Source organism: Scyliorhinus torazame, chromosome 4, assembly GCF_047496885.1.
Source record: "Scyliorhinus torazame isolate Kashiwa2021f chromosome 4, sScyTor2.1, whole genome shotgun sequence".
In the NCBI taxonomy this organism is placed as follows: Eukaryota; Metazoa; Chordata; class Chondrichthyes; order Carcharhiniformes; family Scyliorhinidae; genus Scyliorhinus; species Scyliorhinus torazame.
The window spans coordinates 39,549,949-39,563,889 of record NC_092710.1 but is presented as its reverse complement, the minus strand read 5'-3'; the positions used below and the strand labels follow the sequence as shown (position 1 = coordinate 39,563,889).

Here is a 13,941-nt window from a genome sequence, read left to right as displayed (position 1 = left end):
TGTCATTAGCTTAACCCTGAGAGAGCGGCACTGTCGTTAGGTTAACACTGAGGGAGCTGCACTTTCGTAAGGTTAACACTGAGGGAGGGGCACTGTCGTTAGGTTAACACTGAGGGAGCGACACTGTCGTAAGGTTAACACTGAGTGAGCGACACTGTCGTAAGGTTAACACCGAGGGAGCGGCACTGTCGTTAGGTTAACACTGAGGGAGCGGCACTGTCGTAAGGTTAACACTGAGGGAGCGGCACAGTCGTAAGGTTAACACTGAGGGAGCGGCACTGTTGTAAGGTTAATACTGAGGGAGCGGCACTGTCGTACGTTTAACACTGAGGGAGCGGCACTGTCGTAAGGTTAACACCGAGGGAGCGGCACTGTCGTAAGTTTAACACCGAGGGAGCAGCACTGTCGTTAGGTTAACACCGAGGGAGCGGCACAGTCGTAAGGTTAACACTGAGGGAGCGGCACTGTCGTACGTTTAACACTGAGGGAGCGGCACTGTCGTAAGGTTAACACTGAGGGAGATGCACTGTCGTTAGGTTAACACTGAGGGAGCGGCACAGTCGTAAGGTTAACACTGAGGGAGCTGCACTGTCGTAAGGATAACACTGAGGGAGCGGCACTGTCGTTAGGTTAACACTGAGGGAGCGGCACTGTCGTAAGGTTAACACTGAGGGAGCGGCACTGTCGTACGTTTAACACTGAGGGAGGGGCACTGTTGTAAGGTTAACACTGAGGGAGCTGCACTGTCGTAAGGTTAACACTGAGGGAGGGGCACTGTCGTTAGGTTAACACTGAGGGAGCGGCACTGTCGTACGTTTAACACTGAGGGAGGGGCACTGTTGTAAGGTTAACACTGAGGGAGCTGCACTGTCGTAAGGTTAACTCTGAGGGAGGGGCACTGTTGTAAGGTTAACACTGAGGGAGCTGCACTGTCGTAAGGTTAACACTGGGGGAGGGGCACTGTCGTTAGGTTAGCACTGAGGGAGCGACACTGTCATAAGGTTAACACTGAGGGAGCGGCACTGTCGTAAGGTTAACACTGAGGGAGCGGCACTGTCGTTAGGTTAGCACTGAGGGAGCGACACTGTCGTAAGGTTAACACTGAGGGAGCGGCACTGTCGTTAGCTTAACACTGAGGGAGCTGCACTGTCGTAAGGTTAACACTGAGGGAGCTGCACTGTCGTAAGGTTAACACTGAGGGAGCTGCACTGTCGTAAGGTTAACACTGAGGGAGCAGCACTGTCGTTAGGTTAACACTGAGGGAGCGGCACTGTCGTTAGGTTAACACTGAGGGAGCAGCACTGTCGTTAGGTTAACACAGGGAGCGGCACTGTCGTTAGGTTAACACTGAGGGAGCGGCACTGTCGTTAGGTTAACATTGAGGGAGCGGCACTGTCGTTAGGTTAACACTGAGGGAGCGGCATTGTCGTTAGGTTAACACTGAGGTAGCGGCACTGTCGTAGGGTTAACACTGAGGGAGCGGCACTGTCGTTAGGTTAACACTGAGGGAGCGGCACTGTCGTTAGGTTAACATTGAGGTAGCAGCACTGTCGTAAGGTTAACACTGAGGGAGCGGCACTGTCGTAAGGTTAACACTGAGGGAGCGGCACTGTCGTAAGGTTAACACTGAGGGAGCTGCACTGTCGTAAGGTTAACACTGAGGGAGCTGCACTGTCGTAAGTTTAACACTGAGGGAGCTGCACTGTCGTTAGGTTAACACTGAGGGAGCGGCACATTCGGAAGGTTAACACTGAGGAAGGGGCACTGTCGTTAGGTTAACACTGAGGGAGCGGCACTGTCGTAAGGTTAACACTAAGGGAGCTGCACTGTCGTAAGGTTAACACTGAGGGAGCTGCACTGTCGTAAGGGAGCGGCACTGTCGTAAGGTTAACACTGAGGGAGCTGCACTGTCGTAAGGGAGCGGCACTGTCGTAAGGTTAACACTGAGGGAGCAGCACTGTCGTAAGGTTAACACTGAGGGAGCAGCACTGTCGTAAGGTTAACACTGAGGGAGCGGCACTGTCGTAAGGTTAACACTGAGGGAGCGGCACTGTCCTAAGGTTAACACTGAGGGAGCTGCACTGTCGTAAGGGAGCGGCACTGTCGTAAGGTTAACACTGAGGGAGCGACACTGTCGTAAGGTTAACACTGAGGGAGCGACACTGTCGTAAGGTTAACAATGAGGGAGCGGCACTGTCGTAAGGTTAACACTGAGGGAGCTGCACTGTCCTAAGGTTAACACTGAGGGAGCGGCACTGTCGTTAGCTTAACACTGAGGGAGCGGCACTGTCGTAAGGTAAACACTGAGGGAGCGGCACTGTCGTTAGGTTAACACTGAGGGAGCGGCACTGTCGTAAGGTTAACACTGAGGGAGCGGCACTGTCGTAAGGTAAACACTGAGGGAGCGGCACTGTCGTAAGGTTAACTCTGAGGGAGTGGCACTGTCGTTAGGTTAACACTGAGGGAGTGGCACTGTCGTAAGGTAAACACTGAGGGAGCGGCACTGTCGTAAGGTTAACACTGAGGGAGCGGCACTGTCGTTAGGTTAACACTGAGGGAGGGGCACTGTCGTAAGGTTAACACTGAGGGAGCGGCACTGTCGTTATGTTAACACTGAGGGAGCTGCACTGTCGTAAGGTTAACACTGAGGGAGCTGCACTGTCGTAAGGTTAACACTGAGGGAGCGGCACTGTCGTAAGGTTAACACTGAGGGAGCGGCACTGTCGTAAGGTTAACACTGAGGGAGCGGCACTGTCGTAAGGTTAACACTGAGGGAGCAGCACTGTCGTTAGCTTAACACTGAGGGAGCGGCACTGTCGTAAGTTTAACACTGAGGGAGCAGCACTGTCGTAAGGTTAACACTGAGGGAGCTGCACTGTCGTAAGGTTAACACTGAGGGAGCTGCACTGTCTTAAGGTTAACACTGAGGGAGCGGCACTGTCGTAAGGTTAACACTGAGGGAGCGGCACTGTCGTAAGGTTAACACTGGGGGAGGGGCACTGTCGTAAGGTTAACACTGAGGGAGCGGCACTGTCCTAAGGTTAACACTGAGGGAGGGGCACTGTCGTTAGCTTAACACTGAGGGAGCGGCACTGTCGTTAGGTTAACACTGAGGGAGGGGCACTGTCGTTAGCTTAACACTGAGGGAGCGGCACTGTCGTTAGGTTAACACTGAGCGAGCGGCACTGTCGTAAGGTTAACACTGAGGGAGCTGCACTGTCGTAAGGTTAACACTGAGGGAGCTGCACTGTCGTAAGGTTAACACTGAGGGAGCGGCACTGTCGTTAGGTTAACACTGAGGGAGGGATACTGTCGTTAGCTTAACACTGAGTTACCGGCACTGTAGAAAGGTTAACACTGAGGGAGCAGCACTGTCGTAAGGTGAACACTGAGGGAGCTGCACTGTCGTAAGGTTAACACTGAGGGAGCGGCACTGTCGTTAGGTTAACACTGAGGGAGCGGCAGTGTCGTAAGGTTAACACTGAGGGAGGGGCACTGTCGTAAGGTTAACACTGAGGGAGCTGCACTGTCGTTAGGTTAACACTGAGGGAGCTGCACTTTCGGTAGGTTAACACTGAGGGAGGGGCACTGTCGTTAGGTTAACACTGAGGGAGCTGCACTGTCGTTAGGTTAACACTGAGGGAGGGGCACTGTCGTAAGGTTAACACTGAGGGAGCGGCACTGTCGTAAGGTTAACACTGAGAGAGCAGCACTGTCGTAAGGTTAACACTGAGGGAGCAGCACTGTGGTAAGGTTAACACTGAGGGAGCGGCACTGTCCTAAGGTTAACACTGAGGGAGCTGCACTGTCGTTAGGTTAACACTGAGGGAGCTGCACTGTCGTTAGGTTAACTCTGAGGGAGGGGCACTGTCGTAAGGTTAACACTGAGGGAGCTGCACTGTCGTTAGGTTAACACTGAGGGAGGGGCACTGTGGTAAGGTTAACACTGAGGGAGGGGCACTGTGGTAAGGTTAACACTGAGGGAGCGGCACTGTCGTAAGGTTAACACTGAGGGAGCGGCATTGTCGTAAGGTTAACACTGAGGGAGCAGCACTGTCGTTAGGTTAACACTGAGGGAGGGGCACTGTCGTTAGGTTAACACTGAGGAAGCGGCACTGTCGTAAGTTTTACACTGGGGGAGCTGCACTGTCGTAAGGTTAACACTGAGGGAGCGGCACTGTCGTAAGGTTAACACCGAGGGAGCGGCACTGTCGTAAGGTTAACACCGAGGGAGCGGCACTGTCGTTAGGTTAACACTGATGGAGCGGCACTGTCGTAAGGTTAACACTGAGGGAGCGGCACTGTCATTAGCTTAACACTGAGGGAGCGGCACTGTCGTAAGGTTCACACTGAGGGAGCTGCACTGTCGTTAGGTTAACACTGAGGGAGCGGCACTGTCGTTAGGTTAACACTGAGGGAGCGGCACTGTCGTAAGGTTATCACTGAGGGAGGGGCGCTGTCGTTAGGTTAACACTGAGGGAGCGGCACTGTCGTAAGGTTAACACTGAGAGAGCGGCACTGTCGTTAGGTTAACACTGAGGGAGCGGCACTGTCGTTAGGTTAACACTGAGGGAGGGGCACTGTCGTTAGGTTAACACTGAGGGAGCGGCACTGTCGTTAGGTTAACACTGAGGGAGCGGCACTGTCGTAAGGTTAACCCTGAGAGAGCGGCACTGTCGTTAGGTTAACACCGAGGGAGCTGCACTGTCGTTAGGTTAACACTGAGGGAGCTGCACTGTCGTTAGGTTAACACTGAGGGAGCTGCACTGTCGTTAGGTTAACACTGATGGAGCGGCACTGTCGTAAGGTTAACACCGAGGGAGCGGCACTGTCGTTAGGTTAACACTGAGGGAGCTGCACTGTCGTTAGGTTAACACTGAGGGAGCTGCACTGTCGTTAGGTTAACACTGAGGGAGCGGCACTGTCGTAAGGTTAACCCTGAGAGAGCGGCACTGTCGTAAGGTTAACACTGAGGGAGCTGCACTTTCGTAAGGTTAACACTGAGGGAGCGGCACTGTCGTTAGCTTAACACTGAGGGAGCGGCACTGTCGTAAGGTTCACACTGAGGGAGCTGCACTGTCGTTAGGTTAACACTGAGGGAGCGGCACTGTCGTTAGGTTAACACTGAGGGAGCGGCACTGTCGTAAGGTTATCACTGAGGGAGGGGCACTGTCGTTAGGTTAACACTGAGGGAGCGGCACTGTCGTAAGGTTAACACTGAGAGAGCGGCACTGTCGTTAGGTTAACACTGAGGGAGCGGCACTGTCGTTAGGTTAACACTGAGGGAGGGGCACTGTCGTTAGGTTAACACTGAGGGAGCTGCACTGTCGTTAGGTTAACACTGAGGGAGCGGCACTGTCGTTAGGTTAACACTGAGGGAGCTGCACTGTCGTAAGGTTAACACTGAGGGAGCTGCACTGTCGTAAGGTTAACACTGAGGGAGCTGCACTGTCGTTAGGTTAACACTGAGGGAGCGACACTGTCGTAAGGTTAACACTGAGGGAGCGACACTGTCGTAAGGTTAACACCGAGGGAGCGGCACTGTCGTTAGGTTAACACTGAGGCAGCGGCACAGTCGTAAGGTTAACACTGAGGGAGCGGCACTGTTGTAAGGTTAATACTGAGGGAGCGGCACTGTCGTACGTTTAACACCGAGGGAGCGGCACTGTCGTAAGTTTAACACTGAGGGAGCGGCACTGTCGTTAGGTTAACACTGAGGGAGCGGCACAGTCGTAAGGTTAACACTGAGGGAGCGGCACTGTCGTACGTTTAACACTGAGGGAGCGGCACTGTCGTAAGGTTAACACTGAGGGAGCGGCACTGTCGTACGTTTAACACTGAGGGAGGGGCACTGTTGTAAGGTTAACACTGAGGGAGATGCACTGTCGTAAGTTTAACACTGAGGGAGCGGCACTGTCGTAAGGTTAACACTGAGGGAGCGGCACTGTCGTTAGGTTAGCTCTGAGGGAGCGACACTGTCATAAGGTTAACACTGAGGGAGCGGCACTGTCGTTAGCTTAACACTGAGGGAGCGGCACTGTCGTAAGGTTAACACTGAGGGAGCTGCACTGTCGTAAGGTTAACACTGAGGGAGCGGCACTGTCGTAAGGTTAACACTGAGGGAGCTGCACTGTCGTAAGGTTAACACTGAGGGAGCTGCACTGTCGTAAGGTTAACACTGAGGGAGCGGCACTGTCGTAAGGTTAACACTGAGGGAGCTGCACTGTCGTAAGGTTAACACTGAGGGAGCTGCACTGTCGTTAGCTTAACACTGAGGGAGCTGCACTGTCGTAAGGTTAACACTGAGGGAGCTGCACTGTCGTAAGGTTAACACTGAGGGAGCGGCACTGTCGTAAGGTTAACACTGAGGGAGCGGCACTGTCGTTAGGTTAGCACTGAGGGAGCGGCACTGTCGTAAGGTTAACACTGAGGGAGCGGCACTGTCGTAAGGTTAACACTGAGGGAGCTGCACTGTCGTAAGGTTAACACTGAGGGAGCTGCACTGTCGTAAGGTTAACACTGAGGGAGCTGCACTGTCGTAAGGTTAACACTGAGGGAGCGGCACTGTCGTTAGGTTAGCACTGAGGGAGCGACACTGTCGTAAGGTTAACACTGAGGGAGCGGCACTGTCGTTAGCTTAACACTGAGGGAGCTGCACTGTCGTAAGGTTAACACTGAGGGAGCTGCACTGTCGTTAGGTTAACACTGAGGGAGCGGCACTGTCGTTAGGTTAACACTGAGGGAGCGGCACTGTCGTAAGGTTAACACTGAGGGAGCGGCACTGTCGTAAGGTTAACACTGAGGGAGCGGCACTGTCGTAAGGTTAACACTGAGGGAGCGGCACTGTCGTAAGGTTAACACTGAGGGAGCGGCACTGTCGTAAGGTTAACACTGAGGGAGCGGCACTGTCGTAATGTTAACACTGAGGGAGCGGCACTGTCGTTAGGTTAACACTGAGGGAGCAGCACTGTCGTAAGGTTAACACTGAGGGAGCTTCACTGTCGTAAGGTTAACACCGAGGGAGCGGCACTGTCGTAAGGTTCACACTGAGGGAGCGGCACTGTCGTAAGGTTCACACTGAGGGAGCTGCACTGTCGTAAGGTTAACACTGAGGGAGCTGCACTGTCGTTAGGTTAACACTGAGGGAGCGGCACTGTCGTTAGGTTAACACTGAGGGAGCGGCACTGTCGTAAGGTTAACACTGAGGGAGCGGCACTGTCGTAAGGTTAACACTGAGGGAGCTGCACTGTCGTAAGGTTAACACTGAGGGAGCGGCACTGTCGTTAGGTTAACACTGAGGGAGCGGCACTGTCGTAAGGTTAACACTGAGGGAGCTGCACTGTCGTTAGGTTAACACTGAGGGAGCGGCACATTCGGAAGGTTAACACTGAGGAAGGGGCACTGTCGTTAGGTTAACACTGAGGGAGCGGCACGGTCGTAAGGTTAACACTGAGGGAGCGGCACTGTCGTAAGGTTAACACTGAGGGAGCTGCACTGTCGTTAGGTTAACATTGAGGTAGCGGCACTGTCGTAGGGTTAACACTGAGGGAGCGGCACTGTCGTAAGTTTAACACTGAGGGAGCGGCACTGTCGTAAGGTTAACACTGAGGGAGCGGCACTGTCGTAAGGTTAACACTGAGGGAGCGGCACTGTCGTAAGGTTAACACTGAGGGAGCTGCACTGTCGTAAGGTTAACACTGAGCGAGCTGCACTGTCGTTAGGTTAACACTGAGGGATCGGCACATTCGGAAGGTTAACACTGAGGAAGGGGCACTGTCGTTAGGTTAACACTGAGGGAGCGGCACTGTCGTAAGGTTAACACTGAGGGAGCGGCACTGTCGTAAGGTTAACACTGAGGGAGCTGCACTGTCGTTAGATTAACACTGAGGGAGCGGCACTGTCCTAAGGTTAACACTGAGGGAGCTGCACTGTCGTTAGGTTAACACTGAGGGAGTGGCACTGTCGTAAGGTAAACACTGAGGGAGCGGCACTGTCGTAAGGTTCACACTGAGGGAGCTGCACTGTCGTAAGGTTAACACTGAGGGAGGGACACTGTCGTTAGCTTAACACTGAGGGAGCGGCACTGTCGTAAGGTTAACACTGAGGGAGCGGCACTGTCGTTAGGTTAACACTGAGGGAGCGGCACTGTCGTTAGGTTAACACTGAGGGAGCGGCACTGTCGTAAGGTTAACACTGAGGGAGCTGCACTGTCGTAAGGTTAACACTGAGGGAGCGGCACTGTCGTAAGGTTAACACTGAGGGAGGGGCACTGTCGTAAGGTTAACACTGAGGGAGGGGCACTGTCGTTAGCTTAACACTGAGGGAGCGGCACTGTCGTTAGGTTAACACTGAGGGAGCTGCACTGTCGTTAGGTTAACACTGAGGGAGGGACACTGTCGTTAGCTTAACACGGAGTTACCGGCACTGTCGAAAGGTTAACACTGAGGGAGCAGCACTGTCGTAAGGTTAACACTGAGGGAGCGGCACTGTCGTAAGGTTAACACTGAGGGAGCTGCACTGTCGTAAGATTAACACTGAGGGAGCTGCACTGTCGTAAGGTTAACACCGAGGGAGCGACACTGTCGTAAGGTTAACACTGAGGGAGCTGCACTGTCGTAAGGTTAACACCGAGGGAGCGACACTGTCGTAAGGTTAACACTGAGGGAGGGGCACTGTCGTAAGGTTAAAACTGAGGGAGCGGCACTGTCGTAAGGTTAACACTGAGGGAGGGGCACTGTCGTAAGTTTAACACTGAGGGAGCGGCACTGTCGTAAGTTTAACACTGAGGGAGCTGCACTGTCGTCAGGTTAACACTGAGGGAGCGGCACTGTCGTTAGGTTAACACTGAGGGAGCGACACTGTCGTAAGGTTAACACTGAGGGAGCGACACTGTCGTAAGGTTAACACTGAGGGAGGGGCACTGTCGTTAGGTTAACACTGAGGGAGCGGCACTGTCGTAAGGTTAACACCGAGGGAGCGGCACTGTCGTTAGGTTAACACCGAGGGAGCTGCACTGTCGTTAGGTTAACACTGAGGGAGCGACACTGTCGTTAGGTTAACACTGAGGGAGCGGCACTGTCGTTAGGTTAACACTGAGGGAGCGACACTGTCGTAAGGTTAACACTGAGGGAGCGGCACTGTCGTTAGGTTAACACTGAGGGAGCGACACTGTCGTAAGGTTAACACTGAGGGAGGGGCACTGTCGTTAGGTTAACACTGAGGGAGCGGCACTGTCGTAAGGTTAACACCGAGGGAGCGGCACTGTCGTTAGGTTAACACCGAGGGAGCTGCACTGTCGTTAGGTTAACACTGAGGGAGCGACACTGTCGTTAGGTTAACACTGAGGGAGCGGCACTGTCGTTAGGTTAACACTGAGGGAGCGACACTGTCGTAAGGTTAACACTGAGGGAGGGGCACTGTCGTTAGGTTAACACTGAGGGAGCGGCACTGTCGTTAGGTTAACACTGAAGGAGGGGCACTGTCGTTAGGTTAACACCGAGGGAGCGGCACTGTCGTTAGATTAACACCGAGGGAGCTGCACTGTCGTAAGGTTAACACTGAGGGAGCGGCACTGTCGTTAGGTTAACACTGAGGGAGCGGCACTGTCGTAAGGTTAACACCGAGGGAGCGGCACTGTCGTAAGGTTAACACTGAGGGAGCTGCACTGTCGTTAGTTTGACACTGAGGGAGCTGCACTGTCGAGGTAGCTGTGAAAGATATCTGATGCAAACTATTATTTCTTGTCTTTGTTTTCAGGTTGTTGTTGACGATGGTGATGAATACATCCATCTTCGTGTGTTTCAGCCACTGCCCAATTCTGGTGACAAGCTTTCATTGGCCAGTTATGAAACTGGGAAGAAACTCTTCGACGAGATTGAATATTTCTAGGGATAACCAGACCCAGTCCAGCGCCTGCACCTCTCTGCTATTTCAGAATAAGCTCTGCTTTTCTACTCCCATTCCCTGGCCACAACAGCTCAGCTTCAGTCCATCACTCAGCGCCCGGCTTCAGACCCTCACTCACCCCTTCCTTCAGACCCTCACTCACCCCCACCTTTAGACCCTCGGCCCCACCCCCACCTCTAACCCCTTGCACAGGAATAGATTGCAATTCAGTCTCCTCGAGCGCAAATACCATCCAGGTCAGAGCTGGCCACCCACCAGTTTAAACATTCACTCCCTCCACCACTGACAGACAGTAGCAGCTAGGTGTACCATCTATGAGGTGCACTGCAGTAACCACCAAACATCTCCTTGTCAGCACCTTCTAACTTGTGACCTCCACCATCGAGAAGGACAAGAGCAGCAGATACCTGGGAACCCCACCGCCTGAAGGTTCCCCTCCAAGTCACTCACCACCCTGACTGGGAAATACATTCCCGCTCCTTCAGTGTCGCTGGTCAAAATTCTGGAATTCCCTAACAGCACTGCGGATGTACCTCCCACATGGACTGCAGCGGACTCGAAGGCAGCTCACCACCGCCTCCTCAAGGGGCAATTAGGGCTGGGCAGCAAATGCTGGGCCTGGCCAGCAAAGCCCACATCCTATAAATGAATAAAGAAATAATTCAGGGCTTCATGAATAGGGCTGCAGAGTCCGAGAAGCAGGAACTCTGAACTTCCACAAGTCCCAGTTAAATGTCAGCTGGAGTGTTGTGTACAGTCCTGGGAGGCACACTGTAGGAAGGATGTGAACACATTGGAGCGAGTGAGGAAGAGGTTCGCAAGAATGGTTCCAGCAGTGAGAAGTGTCAGTTATGAGGTTAGATTGGAGAGGTTAGGGCTGGTCTCCTTGGTCAAGGCCAAGAGGACATTTGATAGAGACGTTCAAAAGCAAGAGGAGGCTGAAAATAGTAGATAGGCCTCACTCAGCCCAGCTTCGGATTGAAGAGAGGTCGGGGCAGGTGGAAACCCGTTGGCCAGGTCTCCTGAGAAGTTCTATACTCAACCCCCACCTACCAGGCCCCTCCAATCCTACGATCTCCACCATCTAGGGCAAGAGCAGCAGAGAAATGGGAACCCCACCACCTGGAGGTTCCCCTTCACCCACCATATATATTTCCAAGTCACCCTCCATCCTGGCTTGGAAATATATCGCCGTTCCTTCACTGTTACTGAGTCAAAATCTTGTAACTCCCTCCAAAACAGCACAGGGGTGTATCTACACCACACAGCATGCTTCGTGAAAACAGTTCACTGCCACCTTCTCAAGGTTAGCGAGGGATGGGCAATAAATGTTGGCCTAACTCGTGATGCAAATGGTCCGTTCGAACAAATGTTTTAAAGCCAAAATCCGTGTTCCACTCTCCAATAAGTAATCTCCAGCAAGCAAAAGCTTAACAAGGTGCTCATGGAATCCGGCTGTGCGCAAAGATGTGTCGGTCTCCAAAACAATGCAACTCTCTGAAAGCATTTTCCAGTTCTGAACAGAACATCTGCTGCTGCAAGCTCCCTTGAAAAACTGTGTACCCGCGATTAAACTATTCAACTGTAATTGCATCACACAGCATTCTATAAAACTTTTCTGAAGCTTTTCCTGTTGCTGTCGATTCTTTCCATTTTGGGTTTGGGGCTAAATGGAGGCTCTAAGGGATGAGTGAGGGGGGGTGGGGGGGGGGGGGGGTGGATAAGCATTAAACTGGGATTCTCCCTCTGCCAGGGGCTGTTGCGGTGGTGATGTGGGCATGAATATTCCACAGCTGGTCCACCAGTTCTGGAGGCTTCCAGGCCAATCGCCCTCTGGGCCCCTCCGGGATGGGTGAGGGCTCCAGCAGCAGATCAGCTGAGGCAGGGACAACGTGGGACATGGAAATGGAAATAGGCGGCTCTCGTGATCGCCTGAATATGAGGCTGCAACCTCATTGTGGCTAAAATGTGACGCAAAGGTTTGGGAACAGACCGACTTAATCTCAGACTGTTGTCAGTTTTATAAGGACCCGAAAGAGGTCCACACCGATTAGTTTGACGAACTTCATTTGTTTACAATAGCTACTGTATACAGTACACAGTAGGTCCCAACTGGATCTCTCCCCAGCCAGTGCCCAACTGGCTGGCTTTATATATGGTGCAGTTATACACTGTTTGGAGGTCCCCTGCCCCCTTACCGGGGGCGACCTTATTCTGCAAGGACCATGGGGAAGGTAATCGTTCCCACCCCGTAGGCGACTTGTGGATTATAACCCCCAAAGTCTGAACAATCCTTGGACGTCTGCGGGGAAGGCGGGGGCCAGGCTCTCCTTACATTGGGGTGTAAGTCGCACCCCCCCCCACCCCCCCCGAGGTGCCGGGTCATGCTACCTGAACCTTGCTTGCAAACAATGCCTCCACTTGGAGCGACCCGCTGGTTCTTCCCACTCGTTCACGATTCTCTTAAGGTTAACGTGCAGGTTCAGTCGGCGGTTCGGAAGGCAAACGCAATGTTAGCATTCATGTCGAGAGGGTTGGAATACAAGACCAGGGATGTACTTCTGAGGCTGTCTAAGGCTCTGGTCAGACCCCATTCGGAGTATTGTGAGCAGTTTTGGGCCCGGTATCTAAGGAAGGATGTGCTGGCCTTGGAAAGGGTCCAGAGGAGGTTCACAAGAATGATCCCTGGAATGAAGAGCTTGTCGTATGAGGAGCAGTTGAGGACTCTGGGTCTGTACTCGTTGGAGTTTAGAAGGATGAGGGGGGGATCTTATTGAAACTTACAGGATACTGCGAGGCCTGGATAGAGTGGACGTGGAGATGATGTTTCCATGCAGAAGAAAATCTAGAACCAGAGGGCAAATCTCAGACTAAAGGGAAGATCTGGAAATCAGAGATGAGGAGGAATTTCTTCAGCCAGAGGGTGGTGAATCTGTGGAGGCCAAATCACTGAGTATCTCTAAGACAGAGATAGATAGGTTCTTGATCAATAAGGAGATAAGTCAGCATGGTGGCACAGTGGTTGGCATTGCTGCCTAGGGCGCCGGGGACCTGGGTCTGACACCGGCTCCAGGTCACTGTCCATGTGGAGTTCCACATACTCCTCGACTCTGCGTGGGTTTCACCCCCACAACCCAAAGGGGTGCAGGTTAAGTCGATTGGTCATGCTAAATTGATCCTAAATTGGAAAAAATAAATAAATTGGGGATTCTAAATTTATAAAAGAAAAAGGATTAATAAGGGGATCAGGGTTTATGGGGAGAAGGCAGGAGAATGGAGATGAGAAAAACATCAGCCATGATTGAATGGCGGAGCAGACTCGATGGGCCGAGTGGTCTAATTCTGCCTCCACAGACTTCTGCGGCAAAGAGTCCTGACCCACTTGGACGCCATCATGGGGAGCCACGGCAGCAGAGGAGGCTGGATGAAAACGTTCCGCTCACAAGGACATTTTTGAAGAATGGGTGGGTTTTATGAGGGTTTTATTGGTGAAGGCGTGGTCGTGTAAATATAGGCCAGAAACAGAGAGACGCTGAGGCACAATTACGGAGATCCACATCAGAACACAACTTAAAGAGCAAGATTCCTCGTCACAGAACCTGGGAGTCTCTCCGTCAGGGGCCCTGTTTAAAGAGGGAGTCTCTACGTCAGGGACCCTGTTTAAAGAGGGAGTCTCTCTGTCAGGGGCCCTGTTTAAAGAGGGAGTCTCTCCGTCAGGGACCCTGTTTAAAGAGGGAGTCTCTCCGTCAGGTACCCTGTTTAAAGAGGGAGTCTCTCTGTCGGGGACACTGTTTAAAGAGGGAGTCTCTCTGTCGGGGACACTGTTTAAAGAGGGAGTCTCTCTGTCGGGGACACTGTTTAAAGAGGGAGTCTCTCTGTCAGGGACCCTGTTTAAAGAGGGAGTCTCTCTGTCAGGGACCCTGTTTAAAGAGGGAGTCTCTCTGTCAGGGACCCTGTTTAAAGAGGGAGTCTCTCTGTCAGGGACCCTGTTTAAAGAGGGAGTCTCTCTGTCGGGGACACTGTTTAAAGAGGGAG

General features: G+C 52.6%; 1 protein-coding gene across 1 annotated transcript in view; it reads left to right on the top strand.

The window, feature by feature from the left end:
• LOC140410197 (cystatin-B-like) overlaps nucleotides 1–11,534 on the top strand; it is a 226,264-nt gene extending 214,730 nt beyond the window's left edge. The window contains exon 3 of the mRNA XM_072498168.1: nucleotides 9,757–11,534. Coding sequence (XP_072354269.1) covers nucleotides 9,757–9,888 — 132 coding nt within the window. The 3' untranslated portion in view covers nucleotides 9,889–11,534. The remainder of the gene's footprint in view (nucleotides 1–9,756) is intronic.
• Nucleotides 11,535–13,941: the final 2,407 nt, after the last annotated feature.